At 51.9% G+C, this 13949-nt stretch overlaps 1 protein-coding gene across 3 annotated transcripts in view; it reads left to right on the forward strand.

Annotated features, from left to right (window-relative positions):
* The window catches only part of BLK (BLK proto-oncogene, Src family tyrosine kinase), a 410535-nt gene that overhangs the window by 306616 nt on the left and 89970 nt on the right, over positions 1 to 13949 (forward strand). For all 3 annotated transcript variants that reach the window (XM_078647570.1, XM_078647568.1, XM_078647569.1), the window contains 2 exons: positions 755 to 904; positions 13067 to 13219. In XM_078647570.1, the coding sequence (XP_078503696.1) occupies positions 755 to 904; positions 13067 to 13219 (303 nt within the window). The remainder of the gene's footprint in view (positions 1 to 754; positions 905 to 13066; positions 13220 to 13949) is intronic.

A 13949-nucleotide genomic window follows, 5' to 3' on the forward strand; every position in this document is an offset into this window, starting at 1 on the left:
GTCGGTCCCTCAACCGATGCCTCCAACAGGCTCAAGGAGGCCGTCGGGTCATCGGTCAGTCTAGAATCCCTACAATGGGGTCGGTCCCTTTTCCTCTGCGGCAGAGTGAAAGGGACTTTGGGAGCCCCTAGCAGGGCCCCGTCCCCGTGGGCCTCCGATATGCGATCAGGGGGGCACATGTGGTGCCCCCTGAAACATCCATGCACCGTGTGTCAGCAGTGCATGGATGTTTGCAAAGTGTATTTTTCTATTGTGGCTTCTGTTGCGGTCATTTTCCGGGATGCAGCACTGGCCGCAATGGAAAAATGCATTTTCCGCTTGCCTAAACTGCGGTCGCTTTGCAATTTGGCGGGCGGAACTGCCGACTACCTGTCCTGTCGGTTCCATTCCTGTTACGATGGCAGTCAGGCGCTCGTCCAACCGCCATTGTAATCAGGCCCAAAATCAAATCAGTACCTTTCAGAATAAAATTACATACATAGAACAATCTGAAGACATTACATTAGATTACCACAATAGTACAGCATACCTGAAAAAAACTAATTGATGAGCAAATAAAATACTTGCTGATCACAAGCCTCCTCTTCCATGCCAGCTCACCGAACGATCACATTCTGGTGTGTACTTCACAATAGTTTCTTGTCCCAGTTTCAAACCGGTCTCTATTTTTCTGTTCATTCATTTATTTTGAGTAATATTTTCATGTGAACCCGGCCACAAGGTTGATGCATTTCCCCCTGTGTTTGTTTTTCAGGTGCCCTGTCACTGTCCGTGAGAGATGCGAACACGGCCCACAGTGGGGCCATCAAACACTACCAGATCCGGGCGCTGGACCACGGAGGGTACTACATCTCGCCCCGGCTTACGTTCCCCGCCCTGTCGGACCTGGTGCAGCATTACTCGAGTAGGTGTTGGCAGTGTGCGCCCGGCGTCTGCTTCCCCTTGGCATTTCTGAGAGGAAACAAAACCCGTCACTGTGTTTTCATTCATTATGCATGTCTGCGCGGTCTGAATTCGGCTTCCGGGCCCGGATATAGATAGTATTGTGACGTTTGTAGACCTCGTTGTGAATATAGACACATCATAGATTACTAGCTTGGAAAGTGCCTTGAAACGTCTCAACTGGCACAATAATCTTTTCAATGTTCCTTCAACAGGTGCACTTTATTTGGGGGAAGGAAACTACATAGGGCTTCCCTCCAACTTCACCCTGCCTTTAAATTGCAACCTCTTCCCCACACCCATTTGCCCTGCCCACTCGAAGGCTCCCTACAAGAACCAAATGCTTCCCATTGACAAGCAAAAAACGTCCTCATCCTCACAAACAATGACCACCTTTTTGACTTCATTGGGGTCAGCCGCTACAAATCACTAGCACACATTTTTGAGGAATTTCGCCCAGAGCATGAGAGAGAAAGACAGAAATGGGAGAACGAAGTGAGAGAAGAAATATACCAAAATGGTGGGGAAGAGAGAAGGCAGGCTTGAATAAAAACCTGCAAGAGTACGATAGAGAGTCTGGAAGTGTATTGCGGTGGAATAAAGAGGCATGAGGTGGAGTCAAGAGCATCTCAATATTCGTAAACCCAGGCACTATGACCGCTGATGGAAAAAAAGATTTTGAGTCCTGTACTTATGTTTTTAGAATAATTCTAGACCCGTAGTTGTTAGTGCCTGCTGAAAATATGAAAATTTTTTAAATGCACGCAGTGGCCTTTGTGAATGTTTACATTATCAGTTTAATCTTTTTCGTTTAGAAGTTAAACTGCATTGCTCAGATTTGAAATATCCCTAAGGCTCTAATAATGCCTCTCTCTCCTGGCCTCTAAGGCGCTGTTATCCCTATAAATGAACCTCACCAGTCCACAATTAGCAGCATGCACTGTTTGCTAAGACATCAAAAGAGCTTAGAGTGCACCATTGTATAGTTCTGATACACCCACATGGTTGTTATAATGCAGATATGCTTCTGGTGTGCCTATGAGTAAGGTCCTGTAAATTCCTGATATCTTTTTGTAAGAAAGTGGACCTCAACCGGGCTGACTCTGGAAGGTTGTCATAGTGGGTCATATACAGTGTCAGTGCGTGTCTGAGATGTAGGTAGCGGGGAACTGGTACTTCAGAAATGCAAAGTCCTTGTTTAGAGCTAAGAGCATTTGAGTTTGGTTTTCTGGATTACGTACCCCAATGCATTATCCTCCAGTGTATTGTATCCCATGTAACCCTCCCAGGCTGTTACTTGTGTTGGAGCATCTGACCCACAATGGTGTTTGTTGTTTTAATTTCTTATCCCACCCCACCTCCTGACGGGAGTCATTCCACACTTAAAACATTGTCCTGTGTCAGATCCCCATGCAGATAATGCGTCAGATTACAATTGGTGACCTTTCACTAGTGTACACTGGTCTGGCCGTGTACCAAAAAACAATTAATTAGTCACTGCCAGATGCTCAATAGTGTGTCACAGTGGCATAACAAAACTTGAGGGGGCCCCCCACAAAGCACATGCCCCCCTTCTGTAGTAGGGGATCTCTGTGTATAGTCATAATCTAGTGAATAGTCCCGCCCATGTGCGTGGACCCCGGAGCAATCAAAAATAATCTCTTACAGTGTCAAAAAATGCAGAAAATGCATAGACACTTAAGAGAGAATTTAAAGACAGATAATGCAGCCAAAAAGGCTACACTGTCCAGTACTTCAACTAGAAATTCCACCATAAAATCCACAAAACAGCAAAGCCTGTACAGATTTCCCTTGCTTAACAGCAAAATCCCTCAGGAATGATAGAGAGAAGAACCTGGACAGACAAGCCCCATAGGCTGCCATTATGTGGCTTAATTAGGATACTGTGCCTTTAAGGAACCTTCCAGAACCTTCTCTCAGTATCCCAGAATGCACAGCAGGTCCAACTTAGCCTCAGTTCTTTTTTCCGGCTCCTGCAAGCAGGACCCTGGAGCATTGAGCTCTCCCTTTTCAAGGGTTTTTGTTAGTGTTTTACACTGATTTCGATTTTTGGTGCTTTTAAAGTACTTTGGTGACTTTCTTTCTGTGTTTCTGCACTCTTTTTTGTCCATAATGCCTGCATTATTCGACAAATGCCCTGAGTGCTCAAGAAAGAAGGCCAAGACAGACTCCCATGAGGTCTGTATTCTCTGCCTTCCCTCTTCCCACATTCCTGAGGAGTGTAGGATCTGCAGAAGCTTCTCTGGAAGGACCCTGAAGGAGAGGAAGAAGATCAGGCTTCAGGGACTGGAGGAGAGAAAGCTGAAGGCACGAGGTGGGTCAGGAGGGGCTCCTTCTACCCATGCTGAGGCCTCTGGGGGGCTCCCCAGGGGCAGGAAGACCAGCCCTCGCCCAAGGTCTCCGTCTGGGTCGGTTGCGCTGACCACGACGTCGAGGGGACGGTCAACGGCCAGTTCCAGGTCTCCCCAGGGCTCTGGGTCGAGAAAACGTCGCCCGTCGACGTCGAGGAACGTGTTCCGGCCGCCGTCGAAGCCGGTGTCGATATCCTCGTCGTCGCTGTCGGCGTCGAGTGATCGACATCGGAGGGCCCGGCGTCGGCGCTCGCCGTCGAGGCGACACCGCCGTTCGCCGTCGAGGACATCGTCGTCGAGGGGATCCTCGTCGTCGAGGTCGCCGTCGAGACGAAAGGCGTCTCCGGCGCCGAAGAGGTCGACGTCGAAGCATTCCAAACGGCCGACGTCGAGACGGTCAAGGAGATCGACGTCGAGACGGTCAAGGAGATCGACGTCGAGAAGGTCCAAAGGGTCGCCGTCGAAGCGATCCAGGAAGTCGACGTCGAGGCCGGCGAAGGGGTCGAGGTCGCCGTCGAGGCACCATCGCCCGTCGTCGAGGTTTCGTGGCTCGTCGATCTGGTCGGGGTCGACGTCGAGACGGAGACACGGTTCGACGTCGAGGAGTGTGATTCGGTCGACGCCGAAGGACTGTTCGACGTCGAGGGGACATCGGTCGTCGTCTGGACACCGGTCTTCAGCGTCTGGAGGTCCTAAGGACAGGCCCAAGCCTGTGGGGGGTTCCCCACGCTCTGGAAGAGATGGTGGCTCGCCGGGACTGGCGCATTCCGGGGTGGATACTCCGATGAGGCCGTCTACACCTCCTCCGCGGCCTGCTATGCCGATGGGTCCTCCTCCAAAGGCCCCTACCCCACCTCCGAAACCGGCTCCGCGGGACCCGCGTCCGGTTACTCCTCCACCCCCGATCCCACCGAGGGGGGTGTCGATGCCTAAGTTTCCGACGCCTCCGAAGAAGACTCCTAAGAAGCCTAGAGCTCCTGACCCTGGGAGGCCGAAGGAGCGTCCGAGGCCCAAGAGGTCGAGATCTCGCTCGGGGAGACGGGACAGATCAAGGAGTGGCCGTGGATCTTCTTCACGATCCAGGCATCATCACAAGAGACGTCGGTCCAGGTCACGTTCTCCATCTGGGACCCGTTCCTACTCGCCCACGCTGTCCGATTCGCCGGAGACTAGGGTGTCTCCGATAGACGATATTAGCACATTTCAGGAGGTTCTCCTGCGTGGTGCGGCGAAGTTGGGCATTGAGGTTGAAGCGCCTACGGCTTCTACCTCGGTAATCTTTGAGACTTTACACAAAAGGCACTTGTCTCGCCCCCTGTTACCTCTGGTGCCGGGGCTCCTTGAGCCCGCCGAACAGCTATTCCTGACGCCGGCAACGGTGAAATCTGTACCTTCCAGGATACTGAAAAAGTACAGGGCTCCGGACTCAGACCCAGCCTTCTTGAGGAAGGACCCGGTACCGGATTCAGTCATCGTGACTGCTGCTCGGAAGCTTCATGCCACCTCCCCTGCGTCCACGGTGCCTCCGGACAAGGAGAGCCGGTGGATCGATTCGGCTGGTCGCAAGGCGTGTGGGACATCCGCCTCGTCCATGAAGGCAGCCAGTGACTCGGCTTTGCTGGGACGTTACGACCGGTCCCTTTGGGACTCGATGGAGCAGTTCGCAGACCTCGTCCCTCGAGACCGCAAGGAGGACTTTGTGGAGATCGTCAAGGAGGGGATGCTGGTCTCTAATCAGGCCATCGGCGCCGCAGCAGACATATCGTTGCTGTCCGCGCACGGATATTGCCACGGGATTCACCAGAGACGCCATGCTTGGCTCAGGTTGACATCGTTGAAACCGGAGGCACAGCAACGCGTGGCGAATCTCCCGTTTTCCGGAGATACCCTCTTCGGGAAGCACGCGGATGATGAGATGGCCAGGATGAAGGCCGAAGCGGAGACCCTGACGGCAGTGGGCTTGGAGAAGCCCAAGGAAAAGAAACCCTTCCGACAGTACCAACGTCGGTTTGGGTCGCAGGGTCGTGGAAGGGGGCAGTCTGCTGGTCAACATCAACAGCGGCAGCAGCAGCAGCAGTACAGGCAGCCCTTCCAGAAGCGACAGGGTGGTAGAGGTCGTCAACAGTCCTCTACCGCGACCAAGGGCCCGGCCGGGTCCCGTCCCTGAGCTGTTACTTCCCCCTCGTCCGTTACCCGCTCCGGTGGGGGGAAGCGTTCAATTTTTTCTGGCAGAGTGGAGAAAAATTACTCAGGACAAGTGGGTGCTGAATATTGTTTGCAATGGATACAGTCTACGTTTCACCGGCCCTCCTCCATCGATTCCTCCCGTCAGCTCGCAGTATCAACTGCGCGAGCTTCAGACGGAGGCGGACGTTCTGCTAAGGAAAAGGGCGATCGAAGACGTACCTCTGTCTCAAAGAGGAAGAGGTCTGTACTCTCGGTTCTTTCTTGTCCGCAAGAAGGACAAAAACGAGTTCAGGCCCATTCTGGATTTGCGGCAGGCAAACAAGTGGATTCGCAGAGAAAAGTTTTGCATGCTGTCGTTGCATCAGATCTACCCTCAGCTGCAACGGGGAGACTGGATGTGTGCCATAGATCTACAGGACGCATACTTCCACGTGCCCATTGCATGCAAACACAGAAAATTTCTGCGCTTTCAAGTCGGCACCAATCACTATCAGTACACGGTGCTGCCCTTCGGACTGAAGTCTGCACCCAGGACATTCTCAAAATGTATGGCAGTGGTAGCGGCACACCTGAGGAAGAACAAGGTGTTTGTCTACCCGTACCTGGACGATTGGTTGATCAAAGCCTCCTCCTTCTCGGAAGCTCAAGCACACTTCCAGAAGACGTGCGTTCTCTTGAACAAGCTGGGGTTGCACATCAACATGTCCAAGTCGGTCCCGGTTCCGGTACAGTGCATCCAGTACTTGGGGGCCTCCATCAATACGCTGTCAGCAAGCGTGTCTCCTTCGGAAGAGCGACGTTTATCACTCGTTCGGAAGGCTCAGGCTCTCATGAAAACTCCGTCTACAACTGTGAGGACGGTGTCTTCTCTACTGGGTTCGATGGCCTCTTGCATCTTTCTCACTCCTCACGCACGGCTTCGGATGAGACCTCTGCAGGAGTGCTTGGAGGATCAGTGGGACCAGAGGAGAGGTTCCTGGGACGACAGGATACGACTGTCTCTACATGCTCTTCAGTCTCTGAAGTGGTGGTGCTCGAAGGAGAATCTCCTCAGAGGCGTTCCCTTCCACAAGGACATTCCCACGCAGACCATCGTGACGGATGCGTCTCTCCAGGGTTGGGGGGCGCATTCTGGAGACCTGCAAATTCAAGGGACGTGGTCCCCGACGGAGTCCACGTACCACATCAATTTCCTGGAACTGAGGGCTGTTCACTTGGCGCTGAAGGCCTTTCATCCGTCCTTTCAGACCAACTCTCTGCTTGTTCAGACGGACAACACGACGACGATGTATTACCTCAACAAGCAGGGGGGCTCGAGATCGCGCACTCTGTCGCAGGAGGCGCAGGCGATCTGGCATTGGCTTCTGGCTCGAGGACTGTCGATTACGGCCACCCATCTGCCAGGTGTGCAGAATGTTCAGGCAGACGAACTGAGCAGAATCGTGCAGGAAAACCACGAATGGGTCATAAACGACGAAGTACTGGGAGAAGTCTTCGCAAGGTGGGGAACTCCAGACGTAGATCTGTTCGCCACCGCCGAAAACAGCAAATGCCGAGGCTTCGCCTCCAGGTACTACCAGCCAGGGACGCTGGGGAACGCGTTATGGATCGACTGGTCGAACAGCTTTCTGTACGCTTTTCCACCAATTCCCCTGATTCCGGCGGTTCTCATCAAGTTGTCTCACTCCAGGGCGAGGATGATTCTGATTGCCCCGGAATGGCCCAGACAGTGGTGGTTCACGGACCTACTTCACCGATCTCTCCTTCCTCACATGAAGCTGCCGTGCAGGCCGGACCTTCTCACGAAGTTCGGGGGGCGGATGGTGCACCCCAACCTCTCGTCTTTGAGTTTGGCGGCATGGCTCCTGAAATAGTACAATATGGCCATCTGAATCTCCCAGAGGATTGTATGGGCATACTGAAGGAGGCTAAGCGACCTTCCACTAGGACTTCCTATGCTTACAAGTGGAAGAGGTTTTGCATCTGGTGCAGGTCTAGGAACTATGACCCTACGTCATGCAAGGAGGATGTCATCCTTCCATATCTGCTTCATCTGGCGCAGTCGGGCCTTAATGTCCATTCCATTAAGGTTCACCTGGCTGCTTTGACTGCCTACAGGAAAGGACCTTCACAGACTTCCTTTTTCCAGATCCCTGTGATCAAAGATTTTTTGGAAGGCTTGAAGAAAGTGTTCCCTCCTGTCAGGCTTCCTTCGCCTTCATGGGACTTGAATGTGGTGCTGTCCAGGTTGATGAAGGAGCCTTTTGAACCCATTCATAAGGCTTCGTTGCAGCACCTGTCCTGGAAGGCGGCGTTCCTCGTGGCCATTACATCGGCCCGCAGGGTGAGTGAGATCCAGGCATTGTGTTGCCAAGAACCTTATACTGTATTTCATAATGCTAAAGTTGTTATGCGTACTCACCCTAAGTTTCTTCCCAAGGTTGTTTCTGATTTTCATATCAATCAGACTATCACTTTGCCTACGTTCTTTCAGAACCCTTCCTCTCCGGCGGAAAGGTCTTTACATTCCCTGGATGTGCGGAGGGTGCTGAAGTTTTATCTTGATAAGACTAAAGATGTTCGTAGGTCAGACCAATTGTTCATCAATTATGGTTCAGTCAGGACGGGTCTTGCTACCTCTAAACAGTCCATCTCTAGGTGGATTGTGTCCTGCATTCAGTTGTGTTACTGCAAAGCTAATAAGACCTTAGGGGGCAAACCTAAGGCTCATTCCACCAGGGGCAAGGCTGCTACGACAGCTATGCTCCGTAATGTTCCCATTGCAGAGATCTGCAAGGCGGCCACTTGGAAGTCGGTCCATACCTTTGCTAAGCATTACTGCCTGGACTCTGATGCCAGGGCAGACGCTCAGGTTGGGCAGGCTTCGCTGCGGAATCTGTTCGCACAGTAGTGGCGTTATTTTACTCTCCACCGCCGCTTGGTGTGGGGATGGGCTTGCCATTCTATTCACTAGATTATGACTATACACAGAGATCCCCTACTACAGAAGGAGTAGTTTCTGTCCTGTAACTCCAGTTCTGTAGTAGGGGTATCTCTGTTATAGTCATAAGCGCCCTCCCGCCTCCCCGGTGGAGTGTTGTTCATGATCATAATGCTACAGGTCTGGCGTTTTCTACGCCTTCGAAAAGAACTGAGGCTAAGTTGGACCTGCTGTGCATTCTGGGATACTGAGAGAAGGTTCTGGAAGGTTCCTTAAAGGCACAGTATCCTAATTAAGCCACATAATGGCAGCCTATGGGGCTTGTCTGTCCAGGTTCTTCTCTCTATCATTCCTGAGGGATTTTGCTGTTAAGCAAGGGAAATCTGTACAGGCTTTGCTGTTTTGTGGATTTTATGGTGGAATTTCTAGTTGAAGTACTGGACAGTGTAGCCTTTTTGGCTGCATTATCTGTCTTTAAATTCTCTCTTAAGTGTCTATGCATTTTCTGCATTTTTTGACACTGTAAGAGATTATTTTTGATTGCTCCGGGGTCCACGCACATGGGCGGGACTATTCACTAGATTATGACTATAACAGAGATACCCCTACTACAGAACTGGAGTTACAGGACAGAAACTACTCCATCCCGACTCACCACCTACCACTGTGGTCCCAGACCCAATAAGTGTACTGTGCTGAGGTGCTCCCCCCCCCCCGCAGTGCGGTGGCTGTGGACTCTAGTTTTACACCACTGGTGTGTCACTGGCTCACTGATTCCGGGACCGCCATCAAACGACAATTTGCAACATTTAGCCATGCTGACTCTTGGGGCCCAGTTGCATGTTAGAACGGCCTAACCGTGGAAGCTAGACGATTAAAATGTTGTGTTGGTATTTTGTGGTGGAATGTTTTGCAGGGCATCCTAGGGCGAGCAACACATTTAAACGGTGCAACTCTGAACTTGAGGAATATCAGGAATTTAGTCCAATGTAGGAAATCAGTCAATCAATCAGGATTTATAAATTGGGGTTAATCACCAGTTAGGGTATCATGGGGCTTGCAGGCCCAGAAGGCTTATTCGAACAGCCAGGTCTTGAGGGCCATTCGAAATTCCAGAAGTGAGGTGATGGTCCAGAGGTGCGTAGAGAGGCTGCTCCAGGTCTTTGTTGTTATGTGAGAGAAGGAGCGCCCTCTGCTTCAACAGGTGCAGAGAGTATGGGCAAGCGGAAGAGAGGCGGAGCATAGTTTTCTCGATGGTAGCCCAATGTAGAATATCCCTTCTAGGCTTCTCCGTCAGTGGGCCCACATTGCCTTCCCATGTCTGAACAGGGTTTCTGAAATATACATTCCCAAATACTTTATCCAACTTCATTCCATTGGTCATAGTGAATACGTGGCCCAGTCACTCAGACCCCTTCTTACTGATACCTGTTGTCATTTAAATATTTCCCAGCGGACTCTCTCAAGTGTTCCAATAATTAGGATAAGTACAATTGTGTGAAATTAGTGTCTTCCTTTATTGCTACGACCCAGTGGCACTCCACGATCTCAACCCAGGACGCAACAATAACTGCAAGCTAGCATCACCAGCCGACACCCATGGACCCTTCAGCTGTCACCGCTGCCGGCACACCTGCAACACTGCCAAGACCACAGACCCGGTGCAACCGAAGACCCTGCAATGCATCCTCCTCAATGTCCGATCCCTCCACAAACACACCACCGAAATCTGGGACCTCCTAGACAGCACCACCCCGGACGTAGCGTTCTTCACCGAAACATGGACCAACACCACCTCGGGACCGGACATCGCCATCGCCATTCCCCAAGGATACAAGATCTCCAGGAAGAATTGCCCAGCCACCCAGGAGGAGAAATCGCCATCGTCCACAAATCCACCCTACACCTGAGCACACTCCCTGACGAGCCCACAGACCTGATGCAACACCTTCACTTCAAGATACTGGCCAGCCAGGAGGAACCCTCCTCTACCGACCCCATGGCCCCCGCAGACTTTTTGCTAACTCCATTTCGGACATCATCTCCCGCTTGCCATCGCGTCCACCAACTACACCCTACTGGAAGACCTCAACTTCCACCTCAACAACCAACTGGACCCCAGCACCACATCCCTCCTGGACAACCTCCACAACATTGGACTCTGCCAGATTGTGACCGAACCCACACACTCAGCAGGACACACCCTCAACCCCCTCTTCAAAACAGGTAACTCCATCACCTTCAGCCACACCACCGAACTCCCATGGACTGACCATCGATGCATCTACTTCACCTTCAGAACACCCACCATTCACAGACACCTGCACCTGCACCCACGAAGAAACTGGACCAGAATCACCGATGACCAGCTAACCTCATCACTCAGCAACTCCACCATAACCATCGCGGAAAACGACAACCCCAACACCGCAGCCCGAACCCTGCACAGATGGATCTCCGACAGCGCCAATACCATAGCCCCCCTCAAGAAAAACAACACCACCCACGCCAAGAAAGCCAGTTGGTTTACCACCGAACTTCGAGAGTCGGGACGCACTTGCCGCCGCTTCAAAAATGCCTGGAAGGACACCAAATCCACAGAAGCCCACAACAACTTCAGAGCCGTCACCAACGCCCACTACCAACTCAGCAGAAAAACAAGGAAAAAAGCGATTGAAGACGGAATCTCCACTCACGCAGACAACAGCAAAGAACTCTTCAACATCATCAAGGAGTTCGCCCAACCCACCAGCGAGTCCACCGACATCCCTCCCTCACAAGACCTCTGCGACAAACTCAGTACCTTTTTCACCACAAAATCAAGAGCATCTATGACAACTTCGACGAAGACAACCAACACACTGAACCCTCACCAACCACCCCGACATCCTGCAGTCCTTGATCGACAACTGGACAGCCCTCACCACCGAAGACACACTGAAGACGATGAAGTAAATCCACTCGGGGCCCCCAACGGACCCCTGCCCCCACCACATTTTCAACTGAGCCGGCCACACCATTGCACCCATGCTCTGCCACACCATCAACCGCTCCCTGGCAACTGCCACTATCCCTGACGACTGGAAACACGCCGAGGTCAACCCCCTCCTGAAGAAACCCTTGGCGGACCCCACCGACCTCAAAAACTACAGACCCATCTCCATGCTTCCGTTCCCAGCGAAAGTCATCAAGAAAGCCATCAACAGCCAACTCGCCACATTCATCGGGAGCAAAACACAGTACTGAAACCGCCCTCCTTGCTGCAACAGACCACATCCGCACCCTACTGGACAAAGGAGAAACAGCAGCCCTCATCCTCCCTGACCTCTCAGCGGCGTTCGACACAGTCTCTCACCGCACCCTAATACGCAGACTCCACGACGCAGGGATCCAAGACAATGCCCTCAACTGGATCCGCTCCTTCCTCTCCGGCAGACCGCAGCGGGTCAGACTCCCCCCTTTCCTCTCAGACCCTACACCTACCACCTGCGGAGCCCCCCAGGGGTCCTACCTCAGCACTACACTCTTCAACGTCTACATGGCTCCGCTAGCCCCCATCGTCAGAACCTAGAGACTCAACATTGTGTCATATGCAGACGACACCCAACTCAACCTCTCCCTATCCAACGAACCCAATACCGCCAGACACAATTTTCGAGAAGGCATGGAAGCCGTCGCCAAATGGATGAAAAACAGCTGCCTACAACTGAACACCAACAAAACAGAAGTACTCATCATGGGCCCAAACCCCATTGGCTGGAACAACACCTGGTGGCCCCCGCCCTCGGAAGCCCGGCCACCCCCACGGACCACCACGCAACCTGGGAATCATCCTGGACTCCGAGCCACAGAAAGACTGTCACTCACGCCTTTGTCACCATTAGACTCGACTACGGCAACGCACTCTACGCCGGAATAAACAAAAACCTCACCTGCACGCTACAGAACATCCAGAACGCTGCCGCAAGACTAGTCCTCGACCTGCCAAGCCACTGCCACATCTCCCAACACCTGTGCACACTCCACTGGCTCCCTATTGAAGCTAGAGTCACCTTCAAGATACTCACCCACGCCCACAAGGCCCTCCACAACATCGGACCAGCTTACCTGAACAGCCGACTCAAATTCCACACACCCCAGAGGACCCTATGATCAACCCAGCTCTCCTACACTGTGGTTCCCCGCACCAGAAAGACCAGATCGGGAGGCCGCTCCTTCTCCTTCCTCGTGGCCCAAGCCTGGAACACCTTTGCGCACCACCTCAGACAGACACGATCGCTCCCCATCTTCGCAAGAAACCTCAAAACCTGGCTCTTCAACAGAGCCCCCCTTGATGGACTGAAGCTTGTTAACCCCACTCACCCCCCAGCGCCTTGTGACCTGTACGGGTGAGTAGTCACGCTTAACAAATGCCTGATTGATTGATTGATTGATAGATTGCTGTGGTACTATGTTATGTTTTGTTTCTATTTTCTCCATTACTCAGACATAACCAGTGAAATGGAATATAGTTGGTCTGTGGTTTTTTTTTACAAGTGCTGAATGTTACAATCACATGTCCCATCTACTCTTAATTTTGCGTATTCATATATATCTGAATATATATTATTTTCCTTCATGTCAGGAAATTCGGATGGCTTATGCCACATGCTGACAGTCCCTTGCCCTTCAGCAAACCCCAAGGCACAGTGGGGTTACGATGAATGGGAAATTCCCAGAGAGTCTGTAAAGCTGGAGAAAAAACTGGGTGCAGGACAATTTGGTGAAGTCTGGATGGGTAAGCATGTGTAAATGAAATGAACCAAAAATGTGGTTCATTGTATGAGTAAAGAACAGTTTGAACATCATTCTTGTAGTACCTGATATTTCATTAGATCAATAGTGGCTGGTGTGCTGGACAAGCGGCGGGCAGAGGTGGGGAGGAACAAGAGCATAGTGGTCACGGGTAATAAAAAAAAACCTTCCCTCCAGCTGGCAGCGCCGTGCTCTTCTGCTTTTCCTATTCTCCAGACGACACAGGCTCCCACAGTGCCCTGCGGCCAATCCTGAAGCTGTTCTCATGCATGAGAGCAGCTTCAGACTTGGCCTTAGCGCCCTCTATTTGCGCTACAAGACAGATTGGAAGTCTGTGCCTGCTCTCTCCAACCCAGCTGCATTGTTGGGGGTTGGAGAGAGCTTTTACTGTGCATGCTGGTTTGGCCGGCCTGAGACGGCCGGTCAAACCATCATGCGCAGTGAAGGTAGTGCACTACCACTCTCCTCAGTGCCTGTCACCCCCAGGCCCGACTCGAAACTTGTCAGGAAAGGAGAAATAAAACAAGTGTTTATTATCGTATTATTCTGCCTTTCCTGCCGTTCTTTTTGGGGTGGGCGACGCTCTTCTGCCATAGCGGAGGAGCCGCCGCTGCATTAGATCCTTATTTGTTGGTTGACCACAGGTTCACATCAACTGAGGAATAAAGGTTAAAAATAACAATAAGAGCCAAAATGAGCAAGGAATGTTGACA

Source organism: Lissotriton helveticus, chromosome 6 (genome assembly GCF_964261635.1).
Source record: "Lissotriton helveticus chromosome 6, aLisHel1.1, whole genome shotgun sequence".
Taxonomy (NCBI): domain Eukaryota; kingdom Metazoa; phylum Chordata; class Amphibia; order Caudata; family Salamandridae; genus Lissotriton; species Lissotriton helveticus.